The 15,550-nt window shown below is 51.1% G+C and overlaps 1 protein-coding gene across 1 annotated transcript; it reads left to right on the top strand.

The window, feature by feature from the left end:
• Positions 1-108: 108 nt before the first annotated feature.
• LOC122384966 (synaptojanin-1-like) lies at positions 109-12,618 on the top strand. The gene is made up of 22 exons (XM_043372835.1): positions 109-547; positions 910-996; positions 2,123-2,268; positions 2,405-2,529; positions 2,866-3,030; positions 3,365-3,509; positions 3,929-4,102; positions 4,434-4,603; positions 4,853-4,934; positions 5,238-5,390; positions 5,744-5,900; positions 7,039-7,221; positions 7,532-7,631; positions 7,962-8,149; positions 8,465-8,610; positions 8,882-9,019; positions 9,314-9,488; positions 9,835-10,022; positions 10,375-10,551; positions 10,895-11,060; positions 11,397-11,509; positions 11,884-12,618. Exons 1-22 carry the CDS (start codon positions 421-423, stop codon positions 12,616-12,618), a joined length of 3,840 nt encoding a protein of 1,279 aa, XP_043228770.1. The 5' UTR covers positions 109-420.
• Positions 12,619-15,550: the final 2,932 nt, after the last annotated feature.

Raw genomic sequence — 15,550 nt, forward strand, 5'->3', positions numbered from 1 at the left:
CCTGGGATAATCTTTCAAGGTTATTGTTATCACGACTGTAAAAATATTTATGCGAAGCTCATTTACTTGGTACGCCCCCTTTTGCATTTTGCCAAGGCCCTATATCAATATCATTTTGCTGTATAGAAAAACGATGGAAACGGTCACTTTTATGTGCTGTGGATTGGGAAGAAGGGGATGAACTGTCCCATGGTTCTCTATATACCGTGTGTCATTTATACAGTGCATTTCATCATGAAACAATGAAATTGAGTGGTTAATTCATGTGCACGCGCCTTGCTCATTCTGCTGTTGCCATGCTTTTTAGCAACAACTTGAACCTTAACTTGATTTTGGTGATAAGTTTCCCTGAAGAGGATATATAGTTAAGTTGCTGCTAGTAGAAATTAGCTGAAATAGATAACCGCAACTTTTGCAACTATGGCTATGGGAAAAGGATTCAAGATTTCCCATAAACTTAATCCACCAAATGCCTATAGTGTTCTTATGGAGCAGAAAAGCAAGGCTGAGGCAGTGCTGTTTGAATCACAGGCTGTAGCTTTGCTTGGTAAGTTTTGAGTGTGTAATCTGAAAACAGGGTGCATATTTAGTCATGTGACTACAAAGAAATTCTCCCCCTCTCGCTTCTTTCCATAGGCCAACTGTCATGTGATTTGCGCACGCGAATTCCAAGAGTATTGATCAAAACGCTCCTGGCGTCCTGTTTTCAGATTCTACAGTTTTAAGTTGTGATTGGTGAGCTGCATAGTGCATTTGTTTATGAATGAGTTTTACAAAAATGTCTTAATATTTTTAAGTGCGGCTGTAAAGGTAGCCATTATTCACTTTAATTTAACAATCATTGAAATAGCAAGCTAGATTTCCTTAATTTATGTGCTATTCATGTTTTTCATGAGGTTAATTTTTCAGAGTCTGAAGAGGTTGATGCCATCAAGAAGCAGTACACAAAGCTGATCGATGCCTACGGATGTCTGGGTGTTCTTCAGCTTAGCCTCAGTAAGCATGCATGACATGTAACTTTAGATTGGCTTTGGTCTGCCTCAGATTCTGACCCTGACTTGGGACATCCCATTTTAAAGCCAGCATTATTGACAGTGATATATGCCTGTGATGATTTTTTCCTGCCTGAACATTCCTGTTATTGCATATCGAGGCAGTGAGATGCAGCTCTGCAGGCTGGACTGGGCTGAGAATTACTGAGTCCAGAAGGAAAGACAATATTGGATCCAGGAAAGGAAATCAGACAGACAAGAATGACAAAAACTTTATTCCAGAATCCAGACCATACTGGTCCATAAAAACACCTTCACATCATTAAAAACACACACACAAACACACATGCTAAAAAAGACACACACTGCAGCCTACACACAGGGGAGTCAGGTGACATCCATGTCTGTGCTTGTATACAGCCTTCCCAGCCATGACCTCTCACTCTCACAACTGTGAGATTTCAGCTTGCAGTTTTCTGGATCCTATATTTCAAAGAGCTCACTCTATCCTTCAGGGCCAATAACCATTCTGAGACTTTGAGCCCTGTTCTGTTCCTGTCTTAGGTCAGCTGTACAGCTCAGAAGTCCTAAGCCCCTGATTCCACTATAGCCTCTGAGGTCCATGCTGATTTGAAAGGATTTCACACCTCTCTTTGATAATTCAAGTTTTGACTCATGTGGGCCCAGATAGATTTGGACCCTGACAACCCCCACAGAATCAATTGTGTGCCCAAATCAGACCAATTTGTTGGACCATCTGTTCTTATTTGTCAATGTTGCAGTAGTATTACTTTTACTAGGAAACGGGAAACAAGCCCAGATGTAAACAAACATAAAATGCTCCAACAAATGAAATAAGAGCATGACACCAAGGCTGGATAAGGTCATCTGAGGTCAACCTATACCTTAACCTTTTCAAACAAAAAGAAAACAATATATGATGCATCTTGACAAAGCATACATGTTGATGCATATAAGCTTTTGGTTGATCCTATCTTGGTAGAAAATATACGTGATGTTCACTAAGACAGTTGCTGATAAGCTTTGTGATACTGACAGCAACAATAGTTTGACCTCCAAAGAAGGAGTTAGTGGGGCAGAGTTGAATAACTGGTGTGGTGCTGTTGCAGATGACCAGTATTGCCTGCTCTATCTGGCGGTGGTCACCGGCTGCACGTCGGTGGGGAAGATCTGCGGCAGTGAGGTGTTCAAAGTCACCCAGACTGCGCTCATCTCGCTCCAGGGCACTCCAGGAGATGAAGACAGAGTGACAGAGGTGAGGTTAACATTGCTTTATTTTTGGGATTCTCCATACGTCATGGTTTAAGACACAAAACAGAGGCTGGCATTGCTGTTTCTCAAAAGGTATGTGCTGGTCAGTGGTCATGCTCACTGTCCCCCCTATTTCACAGGTGAAGAAGATTCTGAATGCAGGCACTCTGTACTTCTCATGGAGTGCCTCCGGAGATCCCCTGGACCTGACACTATGTGAACAGAGGAGGCGGAGAACAAGTGTCACAGACAACCGGTTCTTCTGGTGAGAGGGATAGCTTGCTTCTGAGGGGTGGACTGAAATCAATCACACTGAATGAGCTGAGAATCTATAAAACTAGTTGAGAGAATTGAGTAGTGAAACTGGTGCTGAAAGGACGTGTTTGGTCTGTGGGCGGAATCTTTCTGTTATTTTGATGTCCAGAAATGTTTTAGATCTGGCAGCAACAGCACTATAATACTCTGAGTACCTTCTACACATACATGATTACGGATGTTTTACCGCTGACGTGTCACGCCGACCGTCCATAATATGTGCCATGAATCACCGTTTCCTGATTACTGAATCCGCCGTCCATATGACCATGTTTCGTCACGGCAGGAACAAGCAGCTGCACCTGCACATGCAGCGTTTCGGCGTCAGCTGCGACCAGTGGCTACTCAGAGTCACCTGTGGCTCGCTGGAGATCCGCACCGTGTACGTGGGCGCCACGCAGGGCCGTGCCGCCATCATATCTCGGCTGAGTGCCGAGCGGGCCGGCACCAGGTCAGTCGGGGAGGGGGAGAAGGGTAAGACGAACGGGTACAAAGGCGGTTGGGGAGAGAGGAAGCTAATTCGAGATTGGAAAGCATCAAATGTCTGCGACTCTGCGTGCTTGTTTTGGTCAAACGGAAACAAACTCATAAAAACCGGGAAACGTAAACGCGGGACGTCGGACGAACGGCTTAACGCTATAAAAGAATTAATCAATCACATGTGTACGACATTCTATATCCTACGACGTAAGTTTTCCACGCAGACACTGCGTCGCATTTGTCGACGTCTTTCACTTTTTCTAAGCTCAAACTGACCTCATCCCGTCCATGACCGCTGTTTGCAGATTCAACGTGCGGGGTACCAATGACGACGGTCACGTGGCCAACTTTGTGGAGACTGAGCAGGTGATCTATATGGACGACGAGGTGGCCTCCCACCTGCAGGTGCGCGGCTCGGTGCCGCTCTTCTGGGACCAGCCCGGCGTGCAGGTGGGTAATGGGAGCCTCGGTTGGGTTGGTGTTTACTGGTTCTGTCCATTTACTCGTAATGTTAGACGGTAAAGTGTGTGGTAGGGTGTCACCGCTCTTCTAGGACCAGCCCGGTGTGCAGGTGGGTAACAGAATCCGATTAGTGGTGGAGAGGGCGGGGCACTTGTGTGACACTGTGATAATAGTATTAATTAGAGGTTGGGGTTTCACGTGTTTCTGTGTTTCGCATGGCTGTTCTTTTGTGTGTGGGAGGGGGGGGGGGCGTGGTTGCCAGCTATTTGATGCAGCCGGTAGCAGCACAGAAATATTTGACTTTGTATGAGAGTCGGGGTTATCAATGCAACTGGTTAGAAGCTATCTCACACTCCTATTAAACCTTCTTCGTTGTAGCTTGTCTCACCCGTCTCTCTCACCATCAGGTGGGCTCTCACAAGGTGCGGCTGACGCGCGGTGACCAGGCGTCCGCGCCCGCCTTTAACCGTCACCTGCGGCAGCTTAAGAGGCGCTACGGACAGCAGGTGATACTGAACCTGCTCAGCTGCTCGCTGGTCGGCAGCCGCGGCGACGAAGCCATGCTCAGTAACCTGTTCCAGGTGAGTTGGGCTGTGGGTTTGGGTGGGTCTTAGGCGGGGGTGTATGATGCATTGATGGTTGTTATGACCCGTAGTCGGATGGGATGAGTTGGGTGGGAGACATTTAGCTGTCGTGAGGTCGGAATGAAATCAGTTTTTCTGAATGTCTGGTTGGTGATTACTCTCTTTTGATTCTCGTTTTACCAATAGAAAGTCCATCTATATAATCCTCGCATTTCTTGCGGCGTTTTCGCTGTCAACATCGCCGAATCTCTGCTGTTGTTGGCACATACTCGTTTTACTATACCAAATCCTTCCTGATAACAGCCCTATCTCTGCTTCCCGATGACAGGCGCACCACAAGGCGCTGCGGGAGCACGACGATGTGCAGCACGTGCTGTTTGACTACCACGCCCAGGTGCGCGGCAACAACACCAAGGCGCTGGAGACTCTGAAGCGGAACCTGCAGCCTACGCTGCGACACCAGGGCTTCTTCTTCGCCAGGGGAGACGAGGTCTACATGTGAGTTGGTCGGGTGGCGAGGGACATGCCTACGAGGTGATCTAGGCTGATATGGCTGCCAACAAATGTTATCGTCCGAGAGGATTGTGCCTTCTTGCTGATAGGCGTAAGAATGTGAGTTTTGTAACGTTAAAGTTTAAGAATAGCGGTAACACGTGTTCTAACGAATACGTTTTATTATCGGGACTTGGTACGCGTCATTTTGCAACTTTTGTCATTGTGACAGGGATATCATTCTCTCGTTTCCAGCGACCAGTGCGGGACGGTGCGGACCAACTGCCTGGACTGCCTGGACCGGACCAACTGCGTGCAGACGCTGGTCGGACTCGAGGTGAGTAGGTCGGGACGGTTCCTCAGCGCAGAGATCGGTGAATGATGATTTTTGGAAATGGCCATCGATGTGAGGTGAATCAATGGTGAATGATGATTCTTGTAAATGGCCATCGATGTGAGGTGAATCAATGATAGGAAAATTATATTTTGATTTTGTTTGCCGGTGATGGACGGAAGGCACAGTGTCGCCTCGTCAGCCCAGATAATTACTCATCTGTCCCCTAATTGGTCCGCCACCCTTGAAGGTCCAGTGACCCTCCGCGTGTTAAACCATTCCCCTCCCCCTCTCCCTCTGTGATAGGTACTGCTGGAGCAGCTGCGCTACCTGAACCTGCAGGAGAAGGCGTCCGTGGTGTCCCGCTTCCAGCAGATCTTCCGCGACATGTGGGTCAACAACGGCAACGAGATCAGCAAGCTGTACGCGGGCACCGGCGCGCTCCAGGGCGGATCCAAGGTCAGACCCCATCCGGACGCTTCACAATTGTAAATGTGTAGTAATGACATCCTTTCCAGTCTACGTGCACAGCGTTGCAAAGCTTTTATTCAATCCCGCAGAATATGTGCAACCAGCGAGTAAAGTAAATATGCTCTTTGCAGCTGGTATGTTCTAATAATAATCGGCAAAGTGCTTCCGTTGCTTATGCGTTTGTTTCCTGTAACTATTCCTGCTCTAGCATGTTCAAATATGGACCACCGTCCTCGCTTTTTCCCTCCCTCCAGCGATTGAAGCAATTGTCCGTTTGTTTTAAGTATGTAACGTCTTTGTCCGTGCCTCTGGCGTCACTTGTCTGCACTCTGTTCCGCCAGCTGATGGACGGCGCTCGGTCCGTGTCGCGTACCATCCAGAACAACCTATTGGACAGCAGCAAACAGGAGGCCATCGACGTCATCCTGCTGGGCAGCAGCATGAACTCGGAGCTGGCCGACCGCGCCCGGCTCCTGCTGCCGCCCAACATGCTCTATGGTGGGTGGAGCGAGTAGTTAGGATCCCGCCTCCTGCTGCCGCCAAACATGCTCTATGGTGGGTGGATAGAATGGTTAGGCTCCTGCTGCCCCCCCCCCCCCCAACATGCTCTATGGTGGGTGGAGCGAGTAGTTAGGGTCCCGCCTCCTGCTGCCGCCAAACATGCTCTATGGTGGGTGGATAGAATGGTTAGGCTCCTGCTGCCGCCCAACATGCTCTATGGTGGGTGGAGCGAGTAGTTAGGGTCCCGCCTCCTGCTGCCGCCAAACATGCTCTATGGTGGGTGGATAGAATGGTTAGGGTCCTGCTGCCGCCCAACATGCTCTATGGTGGGTGGAGCGAGTAGATAGGGTCCTGGCTCCTGCTGCCGCCCAACATGCTCTATGGTGGGTGGATCGAGGAGTTAGGGTCCTGCTGCCACCCAATATGCTCTATGGTGGGTGGATCGAGGAGTTAGGGTTCCGCCTCCTGCTGCCGCCAAACATGCTCTATGGTGGGTGGATAGAATGGTTAGGCTCCTGCTGCCGCCCAACATGCTCTATGGTTGGTGGATCGAGTAGTTAGGGTCCCGCCTCCTGCTGCCGCCAAACATGCTCTATGGTGGGTGGATAGAATGGTTAGGGTCCTGCTGCCACCCAATATGCTCTATGGTGGGTGGATCGAGGAGTTAGGGTTCCGCCTCCTGCTGCCGCCAAACATGCTCTATGGTGGGTGGATAGAATGGTTAGGCTCCTGCTGCCGCCCAACATGCTCTATGGTTGGTGGATCGAGTAGTTAGGGTCCTGCTGCCGCCCAACATGCTCTATGGTGGGTGGAGCGAGTGGATATTATGATAATGAACCTGGCACGGCGTGATCTGATGCGATCTGAGCCGACCTGACGCTACCTTATTCGATAGCCTACATAAGCTGAATCGATAGCCCCACCAAGCATCAATGGTCACCGCTATAGGCGACTATTGTGTCGTTTACCGGATATATTTTGCGCTACTCCACAATGAGTAAGCTCGGTTGAGCTGGATAAACGCTATGTAGCAGCGTGTTACGGTTTGCAAGTGGAATCTCATGAATTCCGCTTCCGGTGAAGCCATCGCGGAGCACAATCTTACCACTGTAACTCTTTCTCCTTTCGTTCACAGCTCAGGCGAACTTGCTCCGCGCCATGTGCATGTCCCAGGACGAGTACACCTCGCCGCGCACACTGAGAGTCTGCGTCGGCACGTACAATGTGAACGGTGGCAAGCACTTCCGCAGCGTGGCCTACAAGAACCAGAACCTGGCCGATTGGCTGCTGGACGCGCCGCGCATCGCCCGTGGCCGAGGTCGGTCAGGGGACAGAGGGGCAGCCGCTGGTCTGAGGGGTGTTGGTGGTGTTGTCAGGAGAAATCAAGCTGTATCGATTTAGCGGCTTATTTGCTGCTTATTTTTGTATTGAAAGAGTCAAAAGATGGTAGATGGTTCATGGTAGCATTGCAGTTATCGAGGAACGGTAGGAGAAGCCGGAAGGCGTCTCAAAGCTCTCGTTCAGCACCGGTTGTGATGGTTTTGAGCGATGTAGTCTTTTTTTATTTGCGCGAGTCGTTTAGCATAGCTTGAATAGTAAGACGTCTGACCAGTGCCGCTTTCCTGCAGAGCTGGTTGACGACAGTGAGGAGGAGCCGCCGGTGGACATTTTCGCCGTCGGTTTTGAGGAGATCGTAGACCTGAACGCCAGCAACATCATGGCTGCCAGGTGAGAGAGGCGCACTGAACGGCCCGTGACTTGTCTGTAAAATTTTAAAATATAAATTGTTTGTGGGCAAAAATTCATCCTTTCTTGGCTCTTGCATTCATTTTGGATATTAAATGTACCAGGAGGCCCTTTTAATGCAAACACCCATTATAATTATACCATAATGATAATGCTTCTCTATTTTTTTTTTCAATTCAAGTGATGCCCAAGTCCAACGTACAAGCGGCTGTTCTTTCGAAGCCCCTCAAAGCGATTGATCGTCGCCTCTTGCCCCCTCACACTCCCTACCATCTCACTACCCTCCCCCCCCCCCTCTGCGTCCCCCGGCAGCTCTGAGAACGCCCGTCTGTGGGGCGAGGAGCTGCAGAAGGTGGTCTCTCGGGACCGGCCGTACGTACCACTCACCTCTGTCCAGCTGGTTGGGGTGGCGCTGTTCGTCTTCATACGACCCGAGCTGGCTGAACATGTCCGAGACGTGGCCACCGATACAGTGAAAACGGGCCTCGGCGGCGCCACTGGTCAGTAGACGGTGGTGGGAGGGAAGGTCGGGTGGGGTTTAGGAGGAGGCTCGGCAGACTATGTGTCGTTACATGCGTTATATCTATCCTTTGGCCAATTCAAAAATAGTTTGCCTTATTCTTCTTTTTTTTTCTTGAAACGTAATATTGGAATTGCAAGCTCGTTTGAACGCTATGATTGCATCCTGTGAATGAAACTTACATTTATTGGATGCATTGTGATCAGCGACAGTGATCTCGTTTCGGTGATGACCTGCTGTATACTGCCCTTATGCGTCCCCCGTTGGCCTGACGACGTTCGGCTACCATTACCAGGTAACAAGGGCGCCGCGGCGATCCGCATGGTGGTGTACAATTCGTCACTGTGCTTCATCTGCTCGCACTTCGCCGCCGGACAGAAGGAGGTGCTCGAGAGGAACGCCGACTACGCCGAGATCAGCAAAAAGATCTGCTTCCCCATGGTCAGTGACAGAGCGAAATGAAGGGGGTTTCGTGGTCACTCCCTGAATTAATGTGCGAGAAGGCAACGATTGCTAAAATTTGACCGGTAGCCTCAACGTTCCATGTATTGATTCCGCACATTGATGGTTACTGTTAATTGCTGTCCCCATGGACCACAAACTCCCGTATTTATCTAGGCGCTCATACAAAGCCGGTTATTTTGGCATCATAATCAACGCATTACCTTAATCCATTCGTTGACATCTGCTTCCTATCTTTCCGCCGTCTCAGAACCGCACCGTGTTCTCCCACGACCTGGTGTTCTGGTGCGGCGACTTCAACTACCGTATCGACCTGCCGCGAGACGAGGTCAAGGAGCTGATCGCGCGCCGAGACTGGGCCACTCTATTGGAGGCTGATCAGCTCAAGGTGCGCACCGGGTCGACTAGGCGGAACGGGGGAAGGGACTGATATCGTAATGTCAAAATAAAAACCCAAAACCGTGAAGGAAATGCCAGCTAGCCTGGAAAATCCATTTATATGATTGATTGCCGTATATGAAGCAACTCTATAGTCTTGTTGTCGCAACGGTCCTGTAGCCCGTTTTGAACGCGAAGTTATCAGACTGCAGTCTTTAGTTATCCATGACCTTTGAGTGATCCATATTTACATATAGCTCTCGGATCCGCCCACCAACCCTCGCCGTTCTGTTCCCATCCCCAGGTACAGCAGGCGGACGGCAAGTGTTTCCAGAACTTTCTCGAGGGTGACCTGGCGTTCCCGCCCACCTACAAGTACGACCTCTTCTCGGACGATTACGACACGGGTGAAAAGTGCCGCTGTCCCGCCTGGACGGACCGGGTGCTGCTCTGGAAACGACGCATCGCCAGCCAGGCAGGTCTGTGGAATGGGAGTTACGGCTGCTGGACAGCTCTTAGGAGTTTGACGTTTTGGGCCCATATTCGTTGATCATGGAGATATGATGCGTATTGATATCGAAGTTGTCGTTTTTTTACTGATGTTTGATGACGTGAAGAAGGCAAAGTAAATCTCTCACTTTAACTGTTTTCGCCATTCTTTTTGTCATCTTTGTTCGACAAACCAAACCATGCTTCGGCTGGCGATCTAGCCATTAAGTGCAACGTCCGGCCAATATTCCGATAGTTTCTAAGCTGCTTTTCCCCATTTGGTCCTCACCGCCCTGTGCTGACGCCAACCGCCCCACCCCTCCCCACGCCCCGCAGCGGCGGCGGACTGGACGCCGGGTCGGGTGCTCCACTACGGGTGCGCCGGGCTGAAACAGTCCGACCACCGACCCGTGGTGGCGCTCCTAGAGGTCGAGGCGCGACAGGTGGACCCCGCGCGGCGCCACGCCACCTTCGAGCGGCTGGTGCAGCAGGCAGGACCGCCGGACGCCTCCGTCATACTCACGGTGAGATGGGAGCGGTATAGAGGTTTGCGCTAGGAGACGGGTGGGGAGGGAGAGTAGAAGGTCTTGATCCTAGGTGATCATTTTGAGACACGGGTTTGATACTTGATAGTATATGCTGGTTCTTTTTAGGACATTTTCACCAGTACAATTTGACATTCGCCGCGATAGGTTGAACTAAGAGATGCGATCTAACTATGGGAACAAATGCGGGATACCGCCAGTGAATTAGGATAAGACAATTATTTATTAAGCTGTTGCCTTACGTCACTCTGTCACCTGTTATCACCGGCATGCTAGCCAGCCAGCATGACAGCACTCTGACACCACCCACGTCTCCTCTGCGCGCCACCAGTCTGACACCGAGGACCTGTACTCGCTCACCGAGCTGGATAACTTCATGGCCGAGCTGCTGGCACAGCTGACGTCATTCGGTGACGTCATACTGGTCCGCTTTGTCGGCGACACCATGTGGGTGACGTTCAAGGAGGGCGGCTTCGCACTGGCCGCCTCCCACCAGGGCTCTGTCCAGGTGAGGAGACTGGTAGTCTAAGAGGAAAATGACGCCGGGATAGGACGTGATAGGACAAAAAAAAAAAATGACGACATTTTTTTGGAGTTCAATAAGAGATCAATATTATATCAATAAGAGTTCAATAAGGCTTCCGAGTTTCTGTGGTTTCTGTAAGTATATATTGTGTTACTTTATACATTAGGTTAATGTAAAGGTAGATTATGAAAACATATTATGCATGTTTGGTATTGGCTGAAGCGATCGTCAGTCGCCCGTTGTTGGCCTGTACGGTGTAGGGCCGCCCGGTAGCTAAGTGTAGTCCCTATGTCACATTACTGACCTCTGTGTGACCTGTGTACAGGTGCAGGGTCACCGTATAGCGATCCGTCTGCGGACGCCCGACTGGACGGCCCAGGTCACTGAGGAGCTGCGACTCGGGGAGGACAATACCCTGCCGCTGAGCGAGCACCAGGGCTCGCCGCCGCCCGGATCGCCGCCCGCCTCGCCAGTCACAGAAACTGAAATAGGTGTGTGGGGGGCGAGGGGGAGCTAAATACTGAGATTTGGGGAGACTGGGGGACTTGATGATATGTCCGGAAAATATGTTGTGACTGGCGATCGTGGTAACGCTCTTGGAAACTAATCTGATCGTCCCCGACTATTTTGTATCCCGGGCTCTGATTGTTTTTGTGCGTCTTGGTTCTTATTCCAATCATACCTCGTTCCGGTTGTACTCCACCCAGCTCCTGTCCCGATCTGACCCTCGGCCCTGCCCTAACCCGATACTGACCCCCTCAATGTCCCAATAGTAGCCCGACGCTAACGGCCGATACTGAGCCTATTCTGTGTCTGCCTCGTCACAGAGGTGCAGTCTGCGGCGGCGGTGTGGGCGGCGGCCTCCGCCAGCGGGGTCCTGAAGCCGCAGCGGCCGCCCCAGCCGACCCGGCCGCCCCCGCCAGCCTACGCGGCCACCCAGGTCAGTTCTAAAGGGTGGTGTCAGTTGGCAGGAGTCGCGTGCTATCTGACGTCGTAGCATGGGTGTTTTTCCTTATAAGATTCCCTACTTTCCGAGCGAATAATTTCGAATCGGTGTTTTAGAAACATCAGACTATATCTGCATTAGCAGAAGGGAAAGGATTTATTTCAGATGCGATGTCTTCGATTGTGACCTTGTGCGTATTTATTGCACCTTTCTTTTATCGGACTTACTACATCTGCATATTTCATGTAACTTTTATGGTAGCTTGGGTTTGTGCTCAGTGCCCAAATTTCTTCAAATATTGTTTAGGTATGATATCTTTTTGTCCTCTTCCCCACACCTGACCCTCCCGCCCGTCCCGTCGCTCACAGTCTGTTGCGCCGGAGCCGGTGATCGAGGTCCGCCAGGAGGTGACGGTGGCCCGCGCCGCCCCGCCGCGGCCGGCCGCCGTACCGTCCCGCCCGCCGCCGCCGCCCCCGGTCGGCGCCCGGCCCGCCGCACAGCCCGTCCGACAGGAGGAACCTGAGAGGTCAGAGGGGCCCGACCCCGCCCCGCCGGCAGACCCCTGGGCCGAGTCTGAGAGCGCTGCTGTCCCCGCCGAGTCAGCCGACCCCGGTAAGCCGGCCGACCCGTGGGCGGCGGCCGGGCCGCTGGCTGACCCGTGGGGCTCGGCCGACCAGCCGACCCAGCCCACCTCGGCCGCCTCCAGCCCGTGGACGGCGGCCAGCTCCGTCAGCTGGGAGGATGACGTGTTCTCCGGCAGTCAGACGCCGGCGGGGCCGTCCGTGCCGGCTGTGCCGCCCCCGGTACCCAGTAGGGACGCCGCTCCCCCGGCCGTACCGAGCAGGGAGGGCGCCCCGCCGGTGGTACCGGCCAGGGAGGGCGCTCCCCCGGCCGTGCCGGCGAGAGACGCCGCTCCGCGGGCGGGCCCGGCCCGGGAGACGGGCGCGCCTCCAACAATCCCGGCCAGGGCCGGCGCGCCGCCCCCGATCCCCAGCAGGGAGACGGCGCCGCGGCCGCCCGTCCCCAGCCGAGAGTCGGCTTCGGCGCCGCCCGTCCCCAGCCGCGCCGGCGCCCCGCCGCCCATACCCAAACGGAACGGCTAGGGAATGAGCGTGTCGAACCGGTAGTAGATAGGACTGCATAATAGCCACACAGTAGGTATACCGCGCGGGTGTATTCCGTCTCCATTGCCGCGTTTGACTGGGCGGAACTCGGCGAGCGGGAGCAGGCCTGATGCCTGTCCGAACGGTGATTGTTACGAGTCCATTATTTAACGTCGTTTATTTAATCCATATGTGATTTTATGCTTTTCTTGCCGCGCGGTTGCGGTCCATTTTTTCGGATCTGGCTATCTTTGATGTATTCGATCTGTGATCGTACGCTAGCCTTTCATTTGTCAACTTCTACTTAACTCGAACGCTTTTCTAGTGCTATTTGCCTGTTTAAGGTTATGCTTTTGATTGTAGTTGCTTTGTTGTTATTTTATTTATCTTTATGTGTTTGGAGGCTAGCTCAATGAGATTATCAGTCTTCGGTGACACAGAAGACTTTGATCTAGTCAGAGGCATTCCACAGATTGTATCACAACCTCAGCCTGGATGGGTGGCCGACCTCTTAGTCTATCGCTGTCCCGGCATCGCTTCTGCTTCATTCCATGGGTGGAATTCCGTAGGTAAACCAATTTGATAACTTTGGGTTTATTTTGCGCACAGTGCTCGCATGTTCACAGATTGTGAGGTTTCTGCCCCGCTATCGTGCTGAAGAAGACAGAAAAGTAACCTTTTTGTAGTCTGCGAATACCTTATTGGTAAAATAAGCAGTGCTGTTATATGGAGACAACATTTTGTTATCTAGTCTTCCTGGCATGGAATAGCGAGCCTGCACGGAGCCGTTAAAACCAACAGCAGTCACCAGCTGCTGGCATACCACGGAAATTACATCACCAGCCAACACAGAAGTGAACTCCATCGACACCTTCGGGCTTGCTGCGGTGGCGCACTTAGCTCGCATACTCGTCTATACAGCAGGCAGTCAGGACCCAAAGTGGCGTGGCACGGGAGGCTGTCGGCGTCGGATATTTTGCGGCTGTTCGGTTCATGCGTGAGCTGTTGTAGCTGTCGCTGTTAGCGTACTGTGATTGGTTGTTTTGCTGATGAGTTATTTGTCGGTGAAGTTGATGTTGGTGCTTAGAATAGACTCGTGTTGGTGTGTGTCCCGGTGTATGCAGGCTCAGAACTGCTATTGGTACTTTATCGAGATAACGTAGAAGCCCTGCCAACATTATCCTTGATGTCTCAAAATATTACCCATGCTAAACAGTATTTATGCCTCTATAATCATTTTAGCTGTGGAACATAGTCTTGCGCGTTGCAGCTATGCTTGGAAAATATAAGCCGACATCGAACTACCCCTACACAATCCTACATAATCTCCCCCATTGGTAGCTCTCTAGTGATGCGAGCATCATGCTTGCATCAGCCTGTACCCTATTCTGCCGTAATTAGCAGCCCCTTGTCAGCACCCTGTGGCCGATTGGCTCGCTCCGTGAAGCACACCCCTGCGCCTGCTGTCTGGTCCCAAGAGGTACGCTGCATCGGCTGGTAGTGTCGCTGGAGAACGTATACAATACACACGGTGTCGTGGTGTCAGCAAACTGTGTGTCTAGCGGCGGGAGATGGGGAGGTTTCGGGGCCCTGGTCGTTTGAGGATCATTAGGGTGAAGCCATGTGCATTTAGGACTATCACTACACTGTCGGTTACTTGGGCAGATGACTAGCTTGCCATGCCATTCAGAATCTGTGAATCGTGGTTCCGATGCTCGCACGCCCGTCCAAAGACTGATGGTTTGTAACATGTTTATTTCTGCAATTGGATGGGATGCCCGCCAATAATGATAAAACTACGATAACACACGATAGCTTCTGTGGTACGTGGTTGGTGATTTTGCAAGGAATGTACCACAAATAACTACATTAAGTATTATGCCGGCTAATTTATTGCACACTTTTGGGATCGAACATAGAAGAATGTTACCGTTATTCTCATTATTTTCCCTGTAGCCTTTTGATCCGTTCGGTTTTCGAGACCATAATGACGGTTTTATTTGTTCATATAAATCGCGAACACCTGAGCTAACAATGCACAATAACAATAACAATAAAAACAGCAGGCGACCAAGGATCTAGAGGCCGCTGCCCAATATTTACACTCACCGTACTAATAACACTCAGAGCTACCACTTGCAACGGGAGCTCATTTTGCTCGAGTCGCGTAGCATTTAAAAAGTCACACTGGGATGCATAACGTTATTGATGTGGTTAGGAAATGACCACGGGTCTACACCCCACTCCCTGCCCAACCCCGCCCCCACCCCGTCCTCCACACACTTGCGGGAGTTACATTCCGAGAATTAACGCAAGCACACGCACAAACACATCTAATAAATACATAAACATTCGCTCAATGCACGCATTCACAGCTCTGGCTGTGTCAGTTCACTGCTAGCTCTTCGCATACCATCACAGCTAGCTAGTTCATTGCCCAAATGAAAACAAAACATTATGTACACTCACAAAAATACAAGACTGGGGAAACGTGTTTTAAGACTCGAAACTGTTGAAAAAGAACCTACTCTACAGGGTGTCTCAAAAGTTCGTTCACACATTTCCCATGCCAATGAAGCATATAAGAACCAGCCAAAAGTATAAGGTTTTGGTGTCTGTGTGTACACTAGACAAATATGCATGCTTTGACAACTGATTAAGAAGGTTGGAAACCAACCCCTTTGCTGTATCTCAAAAATATTTGCCCATACCGATTTTTGTTGCTCCGTCAGCTGCCGGAGGCTGATAAAAGGTTACCAGCTTTCAAGCTCTTGCAGGGGAATCCCCTGCAGTTTCTGCGTCGGATTTAGTTTTGACTAGCTCCCCGGCAACATCTGATTTTCCCTGAAAGCCGACAGCTTGCATCGACACCATTCTTGAGTATTTTGTAGGCATTCTCTGGCGCTAACTCCTTCATGAATGACTGGCGCCG

Source organism: Amphibalanus amphitrite, unplaced genomic scaffold (genome assembly GCF_019059575.1).
Source record: "Amphibalanus amphitrite isolate SeventyFive unplaced genomic scaffold, NRLGWU_Aamphi_draft 000204F_arrow, whole genome shotgun sequence".
Classification (NCBI taxonomy): domain Eukaryota; kingdom Metazoa; phylum Arthropoda; class Thecostraca; order Balanomorpha; family Balanidae; genus Amphibalanus; species Amphibalanus amphitrite.

Excerpts from the sequence above, each read along its gene's own strand:
- LOC122384966 (XM_043372835.1), top strand. The coding sequence starts at position 421 with ATGGCTATGGGAAAAGGATTCAAGATTTCCCATAAACTTAATCCACCA. Across the intron at positions 8,150-8,464 it reads GGGCCTCGGCGGCGCCACTG|GTAACAAGGGCGCCGCGGCG; the intron begins GTCAGTAGACGG and ends TACCATTACCAG. Across the intron at positions 10,552-10,894 it reads CCCACCAGGGCTCTGTCCAG|GTGCAGGGTCACCGTATAGC; the intron begins GTGAGGAGACTG and ends ACCTGTGTACAG.